General features: G+C 44.8%; 1 protein-coding gene across 5 annotated transcripts in view; it reads right to left on the bottom strand.

The window, feature by feature from the left end:
- ADARB1 (adenosine deaminase RNA specific B1) overlaps nt 1-12753 on the bottom strand; it is a 66755-nt gene that overhangs the window by 31771 nt on the left and 22231 nt on the right. For 4 of the 5 annotated variants that reach the window (XM_051623003.1, XM_051623005.1, XM_051623004.1 and 1 more), the window contains one exon: nt 2318-2392. In XM_051623003.1, the coding sequence (XP_051478963.1) occupies nt 2318-2345 (28 nt within the window). In that variant the 5' untranslated portion in view covers nt 2346-2392. Of the gene's footprint in view, nt 1-2317; nt 2393-6898; nt 6970-12753 lie in introns of those variants that run through there. The other variant, XM_051623006.1, reaches the window with a different exon arrangement.

Here is a 12753-nt window from a genome sequence, read left to right as displayed (position 1 = left end):
CATCATGGCTGCTGCGTATTCCACGCTTGAAAGCAGCATTAATACAGATACATCAATCCCACTTGATAATGGGATCCTGTTTTCTTCAGCACCAATCCTACCCACAATTTAAGAGTAAGACATTTTTCATAAGACTGGCTTATTTTCTAGTCACTAAAAATAGTTGGCAGCTTTGACTAGAGATTTCACCAGCATGTGTAGAAGCTGCCTTGGTAAAAATCACAGCTGACAGAATCAGATGCCAATGACTCCCATGGAAGGCAAGTCCTTCCACTGAAATCTTGTTTGAGAGGCTTACAAAACCAAGAGCACTCAGAAGGAAACTGGCACAGGAAGTTTTCACACCAGTAAAGAAAGGAATCTTCAATCTCAATGTGTTATTTTCTGTTTTGTTGTCTGTAATTAAAAAGTGTTGGTAATTAAGAACTTCCATTACCTGTTTGCCAAGAGGCAACACTCTCCCTGCTCTGTTGGACCTGGAGCACACTTAATCAAATGTAGATGGCACTTAGCTGAACCAAAAGATATTTCTAGCTACCCCTTACACTGCTGCTCTCATTTGCTGGCCTGAGGAAATACTAAATAAGTCATTTTTTCATAAAAAACGGGCAGAAAAAAAAAATCCCATGTGAACTCTTCCGAGCATCTTTTTAGAAGAAGGAGGTAAAATGATCAAAGAGAAAGGCCAGGCCAGCCACGTGCCAGCATCCCAAGTGTTCTGCAAGATGCCCAGCCTCTCCCTTTGCCCGAGAGGTGATCCATAGGGACAGGTAACATGACACCCAGCACATCATCTAGTTCTGTTGTATTGTTGCTTCTGCCAGACTCCCTGACTTGATGCTGGGATAATATGTGGGTGAGCTTCTGGCCCAGGTTCCTGGGGCAGTCAGAGTGCTGCAGACACACCCTCCAGGTAAAGCAACTGAAAGCCAAGTAAGAACATTTTACAAAAATAATAATCTTTCTCCAAACCTCTTGTAACATCTTCTCTATGCTCAAGGGATAAAGGAGGAAGACCGAAGTCTGAAACACTGTTTTCTCTGGGATATTAATGAAACCAACACTGCCTTCCATTAATTCTGGCTTCTGCAGAGCAACTCTAACTATGCAACTGCAAGCTACAAATACTGGATATGCCCACCTTCCTCTCCTGTAAGATACTTCCCCAAAAAGGAGTTATATAAAATAATTAAAAATGTAATAGGCAACTTCTGATATTGCACTTCAGAAGCTTAAATACTAAAAGGTAAGAAATTAAGAAAACCCCAATCCTGTGCACAAAACAAGGTGAACAGCTTAAGAAATGGAACTTTCATGTCTCCACCCCCAAATATGATGATTTAACATGTCAAATTTATGATGTTCCATCCATACAGATGCAGGAAGGTCTCCCTGCCTAAGTAGACATTGTTATCTGTAGGTCAAAAGCATGGCATAGATGACATCTCAAAACATACTTCTGGGAGACAGCTATGGTTATACAAGTGCATGTCCCAAACCTGTCACAACCCCATGGAGCCAGCCTCCTGACAAGACAAAAAGTTCAGTGAATGGTTTCCCATATTGGTGCACTAACACCAAAAAAACCACAACCCAAACAAAAGCAGACAAAATGGAGTATGTTGCTTCCTGAGACTCCTCCAGACTGAACTATAACTCCTTTGCTCCAAAGCCTCCTACACAGCTGGACTTTGTCTGCTTTGATGCAGGCTTTAGCCATTGTCACTTAAGGGAAAAATAAACATTTGTCATTAAATCATATACAATTATTTACAGGGAGACACAGCACATCAGTACAGCAGCAACAAAACATTTCTCTCACAAAAACAGCTGAAAGGCCAATAATAGTAAAAATATTTGTATAATGTTTTGATGAGAACACTTTTCTCCACAGACTATCAGATCTTAATTACACCACGGAGTTAGCAGCACTTTGCCAGCATGTGTACCAACATGATTTTTGTGCTTAAACACACTTGAGTAATTCAGTAGCTTGAGGTTGGAACAATCAGCATCTAATGAGAATAATCAGCCATAAAAGACTTGTGGGGGATCTTCTAGCTCCTCCTTTTGATTTACCTTCCTCTGTTTCTGCTTGCCCTCATTTATTCTGTACACTTCAACTCCATCTCCTTCATCCCATCTCTCCCTTCTGCTCCCTAACAAGCTCAAATTCACTCTTTTATACCATATTTTAACACATACGAAGAAGTAATTTTAATTTGTGCTTCCCAAGTTTCTTCAGAGTTGTCCCTCTGCCCCTGTGAAAAAGTCACCTTCAGAACTGAGTATTACTGGGTAAATAAGCACATCTTACTCATGTTCTCTTCATCGTCTGCATCCATGGTGAAGTTTTTTTGCTGGTTTCTTGGCTGGCGGAGACTGCTTCTGTCTGGAAAACAGAGAGTGGAACATTTCAGCTCCAAGGTAACAACCTACAAGGCAAAGCATTACGTCTCCTCTAAAAGCAGCAGCCTGGGCACTGGTTTGCTTCAGGCTGTCTGCAGTTTTTGCTCAGTTTTCACACAGAATTTCCCTGAAGTGCTTGTTCTGTAGCTGAGGTGCACTCTGCAGAATTACAAATTCAACAAGGTTTGCCAGAATTTGGGGTTTTGTGTGATGAATTATAATAATTTTTATTTGTAAGTATGTAAACTACTTTACCTCACTACCTCTTTTTAAAAAAAAAACACAACCAAATAATGTCACATCCACTCAGCAGGTAACCACACAGAAAATTCCAGCACCCCAAACACTGAAGTTCAAGAGTTTTTTTACCAGCACCAAACTGATTAATGTCTTTGTGGTTTAGTTAAAACGTGTTGCTTTCTAGGTAATTGTTCCAATCTCATCATGCCACAAAGGCTCCAACGGAGCACACTGAACCCTAAAACCACACAGGGACTTTTTAATCAAAAGATTCATTATTACAGTGAGGAGAAAGTAGAGGGATTCACATTCTTACACTGGAGTGGAACAAACCATGGAAATTTGCCTCATACTTGCCAATCTGCTGAGTTCTGTTAACCTGCCTTTTAGCTTTTCTGAAGCATTAACAACTCAGTGTTGTGCTTTCTACATTCTGCATTGCATTTTTTTTTGTTTAATTTTTTATGCATTTTAAAAAATATGATGTATTCATTTTCTGCTGATTCTTTACCACAGTTAAATCTTTGGAAAGCACCTGAAGAGAGTCAAGTCCAGTACAAATGCAGAATCTTTCTGTGAGAATCTATTCCAGTGTAACATTGACTTCTTTTGCTGACAATCAGATTAAATTAAGATTGAAGCCCTATTTTTAAGTGTCTTTGATCTACCTCCAAAGCTATTACAAATAGTCCACAGAAATCACAGGGCAAAACTTCAACCTGCTGTTACTTCTGGCAACACAATTCTCTCCTAGCAGAGTTTCAGTCTTTTGCTTAGCTGACTTTTAGCACAGACAGGATCAATTCTAACTATCCCTGCAGAGTTTGATTCCACTGCACGTATCTTAGAGGTTGCATGGATACCTTTGGAGAAGTGTTCATGATACTGAGGCTCAGCAGGTACTCAATTCAGCTCGAGGCTGTGCTCACACACGCCGGGTCAGACCAGCCCCTTCACCCCAAAGCCTGTATTGACACTGGGGGTCACCTTGACCCAGGGGCAGGACCCTGCACTTGGCCTTGAATCTCATGAGGTTCACACTGGCACACTTCTCGAGCTTGTCCAGGTGCCTCAGGATGACCTTCCATCCCTCAGGTGTGTCAACTGCACCACCCAGCTTGGTTCCATCTCAGTCCCACTCTCAGTGTCACTGGTGAAGATATTCAGCAGAACTGGTCCCACGACAGACCCCCAAGGGACACCACTTGTCACTGAACTGCATCTGGACATGAAGAAGTCTTATCTTTGCTAACATAAGAAGAAAAAAAAAACCACCTCCCACAAAAACTTCTACCCAAAAATGAAAGCTATGTAGGAATAAAGCCACAAATAACACAGCTAACTGCTCGACAGCAGCATAACCCACAGGGATGGTGCACCTGGGGTCCTTCTCCAGCCCTTCAGCCACAGAAGCAGCACTATCACCCCTGTGGTCCAAACAGTTGGCTGAATCATCCATCTACTGATCAACAACACACTTCATCGCTGATGCACCTGGAGATGACTTCAGACAGGACAATTCCTTGATTTGACCAGTGAAACTGTCACTTCAAAACCAGGCTTTTGTACACCTGCAACTCCTGGCCCACAGGTGATTAAAATATACATATTATATGTGTACATCTGAAACAAAAATAAACTCGTAGTCCAAAAAATACCAGATATTGATAAATGAAGAAAAATCTTAAAATATGCACATAGACGTGTTAAGTTTGCAGCTTTAACATCCATGCTAAATGTTGTTATTCAGTAATTTAAATCAATCACATCTGTTTATCCTCAACTAAACAAATCCTCAGCAGGCTACTGTTGGCAATTTTCACAGCTTACTTTTCACAGCAGGAGCTAAGCAGCCCTTACTGAAAACAGAAAATGTGCCTTCAGCAATCATTACACTAATTAATGCTTCTAATAGTAGAATGAGAAAGAAATAGATCTCTATGTTTGTCACCATTTAATGTACTGGTTCAAAAACAAAGCTCATATGTCTGCAGAGACCCTGAATTTCCCACCCCCACTACCAAATATTTAAGATCAGCCCAGTCTGTGACCTGAACGAGTGGCTTTGCTCAGGCAAGATGATTCCTTTTCACTCCTCGGGCTTCTCTGGAGAAGACACTGAAGTAACTAAAGGATTCTTCTGCACAAGCAGGGAGGGGAGGCAGCAACAAAAGATGCAGAAACACACTTTTGAGCACAAGGAGCTGTTCAGCTTCCACAGTAGCCAGACAGTGTAAAGCCAGATGGTAAAAATACAAGACAAGCAGTAAAACCCCCACTGATGTTGTCACCAGCAGTGCAGAATTGCAAGGGGCAGAGAGTTAAAATACTTGACCCACCCAGAATTTCTACAGCCCTTTTTTTTTCCCTAATCCCAGCAGTATGTATAAAATGACTGTACAAAACGCCCATGTGAACTCCACCTAAGATGCAATCAGAGCTTTAGGCAAATGGTGAGTTTCAGAGTGTCAACCTCTCCCCTGTGCCCTTGTCACCATTCACCTTGTGTACTACAGCCTCTCTGCTGGTCCGTGACAAATCCTCTTTGCCAGGGAATGTCTGCAGAGCCAAAGAGGTTCTGAGCCCTGGGTACACACGCAGGTGCTCATGCTCTCTGCAGGGGGTTGCTGCTCTCCTTCCTCCATCCCTTTCGCTTCACAGAAAACTTGAGCAGCTCTTCACACCCTGCCCAGCTCCACCACTGCTCCCATACATCTGCAAGACCAAGTTGAACTTCATGCCACAAAGACATCAGCAGTGACTGTCCCACCAGGCTTTCGTGTGAGCGCTGTCACACCCATAACAAGCTCCTTGTAAGTACCCAGAAAGCTACAATATGACCCTCCCAAATCCTACACCAAAGCTTTCTCCTGCTGTAATGCCCAATGGTCCTAGAAACTGCTACCCAGGAGCAGGTCTGCAAGCCCATGTCACATTGCTGACCTTGCGATACCACTGAACCGACCAGCTGTTTCCTCACACACCACTAAAACTGACAGGCTTCACCCCCGAAGATGCTTGTGCCTCATTTGACACAGCACAAGACAGTTCCAACCCCAGTGCAAATCCCTGTATTATCAGAATCATAGAACCATTAAAGTTGGAAAAGACCTCTAAGGCCATCAAGTCCAACCATCCACCCAACACCACATACCAACTAAATCATGTCCCGAGGTGCTACATCTACACGTGTTTTGAACACCTCCAGGGATGGTGACTCCACCACTTCCCTGGGCAGCCTGTTCCAATGCTTGACTACTCTTTCATCAAAGAAATTTCTTGTAATATCCAATCTAAACCTCCCCTGGTGCAACTTGAGGCCATTTCCTCTCATCCTATCACCAGCTACTCGGGAGAAGAAACCAAGCCCCACCTCACTACAATCTCCTTCCAGCTAGTTGTAGAGAGCCCACTTTAAGTGGCCTGCTTTTCACCTGAGCCAAAATGCTGATGATGACCCGAGGGGGATGCAGAGCTTCCCATCATGTTTCATCCCAGCTGCAGGCTACAGCAGGCACAATCCTGGCTAGCACTCTTCAGGCTGGCTAGCAGAGTTCCCGTCTGGTGGCAGCATCTGTCCCAGTGCAAGAATGGGGGAACAAACAACCCTGTAACTTAAGTTGCCATAAATCAGCACATTTTATGAAGCACAGTAAAAGAAACAAGACCCCTCAATCACACTTCATTTAGATAGGGCTTAGGAGTCAGAAAAGCCCTTCAAACATACAAGTGGGAGCTGATCAGGGTTTTCTTCCTTTCCAACTTCAGCCACCTCTGAATTTCACCCAGACACCAAAATATCCCCCACCCTGCTGAAGAGGGCAGCAGAGCTGCCTTTACTGCCCAATACTGGCAGAATCAACAGTGTTTCCAGTGCAAGTGACTGTGCTGCCAGGCTGGTGTGGTACACTGAACAAGAACCTGCACATGAGGTTACTGCTTGTTGCTGGCAAGTTATGTGTGTTCTACTGCCTTTCTGGCAGCACTCTCTGTCCCCAGAGCCACTGTCACCAGGTCTGCAGCAGTGATGCTTCCACCAGTGCCAACTACCCAAGTACCAGCAAAAATCAAACAGAAACACTCACTGAGGAGGAAGGCACGAGTGAGAGAACAGGGAAGGGAAAACAATTATTTTTCAGAAAAAGTCAAAAAGTCAAAAGAAACACCTGCAGCTTGGCAATGACTACTTTTACATATGCATGACCAAGGGTGCAGAGGGAGGAAAGGACAGGACACCCAGGCACCTTACTTTGCTTTTTGTTGGAGAGATACACAAACGAAGAGCCAGGGACACTGAGCTGTTGTGATTTCCCCAGTCCCAGCCAGGAAGCAAGATACTTTGGAAAGAAGACAAAGAAGACATTGCTTTAGAAAACCTTGACATACTCTGAACACAACACGTCCAAGAGGACCTCTGTGACAGCCAGGCTCCCTGCAAGGCACCAGCTTGAGACAGGCCCCCCTCAGAGGGGCAGGATCACACCTGTCTGATCCAGGTCCCTGTGAAACCTGGAACCACCTGGCTTGCCCAGTGTTAAGGACAAGGTGCCACGCTTGCAGTGCAGCAGCACCGGCTTGGACATCTCTCTCCTGCCTCCTCACTGTCCTCCTGAAAGCAGATGGACAGAGGGAGAGGAGGATCATGCAAATCACATAAGCCCTTTCCCCTTAAAGAGATTAGAAATTCAAGTGAAACTTTTGCTAAACAGGCTACTTTTATTTGCTCTGTAAAAGCGGCTTAAATTTGCTTTCCTGTTACTGTAGAGAAAGCCTGACTCCAATCCTAATTAACTCTGTACTATCAATGGCTGTAACTCTTGGCATACTAATATTGCCATCAAACAGATTATCCACGTGTAAATTATGGGCAGCATTATGCAGAGTTATGTGCAGCAGTTAAGAGGAAAGATTTAACAGAAGCAGCAACACTCATTCTGTACAGATACTCAGCTCAGATATCACAGCCAACATCTATTAAAAATCCAGTTGTGCTGAAAAAAAGGATAAAAATTGTTTCTGCAACAGGTGACAGCTTTTTGTGGGCTACAGCAAACAACATTTGTGCATTATCATTAGAGCACCAGTATCATGTATACTGTTTGTACTAACTACAGATACTATGTTTTCCAAGCTTTTGAGTATCAGTTCAGAATAAATTTTCCTTGAAAATAAATTAATTATCAGAGAAAGGACCTGGAAGGCTAAAAAAAAATCTGAAAAATGAGGTTTTCTTCGAGTAAAGATTCTTTTTAGAATTATCTATTTCAATGTGTACAAAACAGTACAGTAAAATACTCCCAAAACAACAGAATGCTTTAATGGCTTTGGGCAGTTTAGGTATTCCTAAAGACCACAGGAAGCTTCACATCACTGGTTAGAAGTCTGCACCACCACCACATACATGTAACTGAATACAGGTTAAAAGTGTGGCTGGGAAATTCTTATCTGTGACCAGAGTCAAGCACAATTATCACTGTCAGGCCAGACAGGTTTGGGGAGAGCCAGAGCTGAGGCAGGTACAGGGTCCGAGCCTGAGTTAGAAGAAAGAGGAAGAGGTTACCTCTCCTTTTGATTCATCACCCTCAGGAGCCTGATGCCCAGCAGTGTCCATCCCTCACATCCAGAAACACTTGTCACCACCATCCGAATAAACCTGGGTCTTGGGGTTTATCAGCCCTTCCACACAAAGTAGGACCCACATGTACTTTTGGAAATCAGGGATAGATTTTTTTTTTCCGAAAATGGACTTAGAATGCAGGCTGCTCACTAGGGAGGCATCCTTGATTACTTCTGAAGTCATTAACAATTCTCATGTCACTTGGAAGAAGGAACAGCATTTTTTACTTCTTTACCCTCCCAAACTTTTATTCAAGCAGCTTTCATAAAGCAGCACAGCTGCAATAATAAGCTCATTTGCTGCCTGTATGTAATCCAATTAGCAACTGATGTCCAGAAACCTCTCAGATCCTACAGGCACAAAGTTTCTCCCATGGAGGCTGGATAATCACTGGTGGCACCTGAGCAAGGACAGCTTCAGTAAGGGCTACACTGAAGCTTTTGCCTTTGCCTCTGACAGCAGGTGTGAGTAAACTCTCTCAAGTTTTATTCCTAAAATCTTGCTCAGGGATAGGCAACACACCTGGAATAATACTCCTCTTTGAGAACGCTGGCAAAATTTTAAGTTGGAAACAAAAAAAAAGGTAAGAATAAAGGAAAAAGCTTAATTGCTACTCAGAGACATACAGAGTTTTCAAAAATAACAATAAAGAACAACGGACAAATATTAGTTAACTGATTTGGGTTGGTGAATAGACAGCATTTTATATGTGGAATAGGACTTGGCAGAAAATCGGCTCCTTGCCTGCACAGTCTGCTTCTTCTCAGGCATCCTGCTAAAACAAATTCAGATTTCAACTGGACGCTTTTAACAAGGAGCAATGCACCAAAGCCCAGCTGTTTGCTAAATAAACTCCCAGCAGCTCACCCTGCAATATTCAGGCTACAAGCAGAACCACAAAAAGCTTCTCATTTCTAAATGCCTTGTATGTCAGCCATGTCAAACAGCAAAACAACATCCAAGCATATGCTGATTTGAGTCGTGAAAAAGGATGGTATATTTACCATTTTAACTCTCTCCTGGTTTTGAAGTCTCTATTTCCCACAGAGTATTTCCAAAGATGGGAAGAGCACCGTGAGTACTTCTGAAAGTACCAGCCAACACAGCAGGATTTGCTTTTATTTCCCTAAGAGGCTACTTGAAAGATTTATAACTAGAAGTGGCTGCAGCAAGTGCACACTGCAGGAGTACAAAGAGATAGAACTTGTGTTTCTTTTGTTTGAATATTCTGCTTATTCACTGCACACAAGTTGTGAAGGACAAGAGCTATCTTGGCTTGTCCCCATCCCTGAAGAAAAACTAGATATACCTTGAATGGAAAACTTAGCAGCTGCCCAATGTTTTATGCAATGAGAGAAAGGTGTAAATGCAAGAAACCACAGCCTGACAGATGAATGAAAACTATTGCTAGAAGGGTGCAGAAGTCAGAAAACTGCCACTGTAGAGAAGTTTAATGTTGGTTCTAAAGTGCTCTCCTTCCAAACTTGGAGAGCCAAGTGAAATAAGATGTTGGCAGACGCTGAAGGGCTCTGCTCGAACGATTTCTTTTATTCTACACATCCCAACAGAAAAAACACTGAAGCTGCATTTAGCAAGGAAGGCTCAATCCTCACCCGAAAACTTCTACATTTACAACCCTCCCCGCTTCTTTATTTTCCCACCTGCCATCCAAGCCCTGCCTTTCCTACCTTTCCGCTCCGGCCGCTGCCTCCACCGTCTGGAAACCGCGCCCAGCAGGGTCCCCTCTGGATGTGCATTCCCAGCAGGAGGGTCACCCCTTCCTCCACAGGCTGACCATTAACCCTTCCCAAGTGAAAGGGGCAACGCATGACAGGTTTTTTAAAAGGACAGTAGCAAAGATGTCCTCACCACTGGGAGCAGAAAGGCAAATTTATTTTTGCTTTCAAAGAAGGAGGGCAGCTCTTTGCTGTGGCTTCATTCCCACCTCAGAACCCAGGAGAGAGACAAGCAAGGAAACATTTGTCCATCCTAGTGCATGAAACCAGGATGCCTTCAGCATCCTTTGTAATTGCTGCTCATGTTCCTAGTTACATGTGTCATGCGTTGCCCAGAAATGCACAGCATCTATTTGCAAAGAGAAGGAACACACAGAAAGCAAATCTTAAAGAGCAATGTTTTAGTCCCGTATCTTTGTACAGGGCTTTGTGTGCTGGGCCTTTCCAAAAGACTTCCCAATGTCAGCATCAGCATTTTCCACCCTTTTTATAAACATAAAAAGCAACATGTAACTTAATGGAATACTGTGATATTATCCTGTTTACCTGTTTGAGCCACCAGCTGGACACGTGTTCACCCTGCTGGCCCTGTGAACCAGCAGCACAGACTGGGGGCTACAGCTACCCTTTAATCCTGCCTGGAGACTGAACTTCTCAGGGCAGAACAGGGGATGTTTGCAGGTTTCTTCTGTGTATTACTCGAGTGAGGAGACTCCTCTGACAAATCAACTCCACCTGCTGCTCTCAGACCTTTATTCTTCAGTACACCAGGCCTTGGCTCTTTGGAAGACAGCACAGGACCAAACCTGGACAAACTGTGATAGGTAACTTATACGGACCACCACATATTGACAGCTAGCCAGGATGGCATTTTTGGAAAAACATTGCTATTGACATCTTAAATTAGCTGTACTTCACCAACCAAAACCAACACAATCAAGCTCACGACTGGGATTGGGTTGACCTAACAAGGTCAGGCTCCTCTCTACGTCCTGCTCCCTCTGCTGGCACTTGTCCTCCAGATCCTAAGTACCAGCTTTTTCATCTCCAGTCTGTGCTGTAAAGCTTCTCAAATCTGTTAACTTGATGCCTGGAATTATTTCTGCAGGAAGCCTAAGTGCTAAGGTCTTCAAACTTCTCCACTTACTTCAGAGGAGCTGAAGTTCTACTCCAGCATCCATGATAACGGGCACTGCTTCACTGAGGACAAGGAAACATCGACAGGGCCGACTGTGCTCAGTTTATACAACTTAACAAGATGAACCTGCCCTGGTGAAACAAGCCACCAATGCAATGGTCACACCACCCAAAAAGCCCAGGAGGAAATGAGTTTCATCATCATATAAGACCAGCTCACCAAACCAGCCTTCCCTAAGGCAATACTGTGTGATCCTCCTTTGCAAGAGATGTCAGGTCAGACACTTCTTAGGCTTCCCGAATTCCTTCCTCCACTCAACACTGCCCATGTGGGCTCACAGACCAGAGGCATGCTCTGGATTAATACAGCGGCATTTCTCCCTTCACGGAAACCAGAAATAGCCTCATTTCAAAGTGACAATGATCTGACACCAGGCTCTGCAAGGGGCCTGTGTGGTCACAGCAAGATTAAGGCAGAGATCCAGGAAACCCCAGGGAAGCCCACAGCTCCAGCGCCAGCACAGGCACTGGCTGCGAGTTGGCAGAGTCCCTTCTCATCTGACCAAAGTTAATTTAAGACCGAAGTTAGCAGTTCTGCACCTCACTAATTCATGGGTTTAGGCCATGTTTGACATTTTGTTCTGGTTTGGTTTGGTGGGGTTTTTGGTAGCGGGGGGAAGGGCCCCAGGGGTGGCTCCTGTAAGAAGCTGAGAAGCTGCCCCTGCTCCAAACCAGCCAAGGAGCCATTAGAGGGACAATGGATGAACCTCTGCCATTAACATATGGAAGGACTGAGACAACACCTGAGCAGAGAAGCACTTAGGGGAGAAGAGCCGTGCTGGGCAGGCAGAGCAGTGCTGGTGGTTGGTGAGGAAGAAGGGGAAGAAGGTGCCCAAGCAGCAGTTTCCCTGCAGCCCATGGCGAGATGGCAGCTGTGCCCCTGCACTCATGGAGGAACGTGGTGGGACATTCCCTGAAGGTGCCAGGAGGGGTGAACTTGGCCACTGGGCTTGGATGTTGTGGCCAGTGGATTTGCTGACTGTGGACTCTGATTGCTCAGCTGTGGAAGCCCCTGGGCCAGGGGAGTTTGTTCCCAAAGCACCTGGGACTCTGTGAGAAGCCCAGGCTGGAGCAGCTCCAGGCCTGGTGGGAAGGACTCATGGGGGAGAGGTTGGTGGAGGCCTCTGCCATGGGAGGGACCCCGTGGGGAAGCAGGGCAGGACTGTGAGGAATCCTTCTTCCTGAGGAGGAAGGAGCAGCAGGAACCACCAGCCTGTGAACTGACTCTAAACCCCATCCCCATCCCCCTGTGCTGCTGGGGGGAAGGTCTGTGTCCTGTGTGTGTTTGATTAGTGCGAAATTAAATTATTTTTTTCCCCAAGTTGAGTCTGTTTTGCCCAGGACCTTAATCGTGAAGAACCCTCCGTGTCCTTTGTCTCAGCCCAGGAGCTTTGTCCTCCTCATCCCAGTGTGTGTGTGTGTGTGGTGGGGGGGGGAGTTGAGTGAGCAGCCGTGGGGCTGTTCCTGTGTTGTTGTGTTGGGCCCAAACCACAACATATTTCAATACACATTAAGCTGTGCACGACAGGGTGACAAGGGTGACAAGCAGGGTGA

Source organism: Apus apus, chromosome 6 (genome assembly GCF_020740795.1).
Source record: "Apus apus isolate bApuApu2 chromosome 6, bApuApu2.pri.cur, whole genome shotgun sequence".
NCBI classification, from domain to species: domain Eukaryota; kingdom Metazoa; phylum Chordata; class Aves; order Apodiformes; family Apodidae; genus Apus; species Apus apus.
Note: the sequence above shows the minus strand (reverse complement) of the source record. Positions and strands in the feature narration are given on the sequence as shown.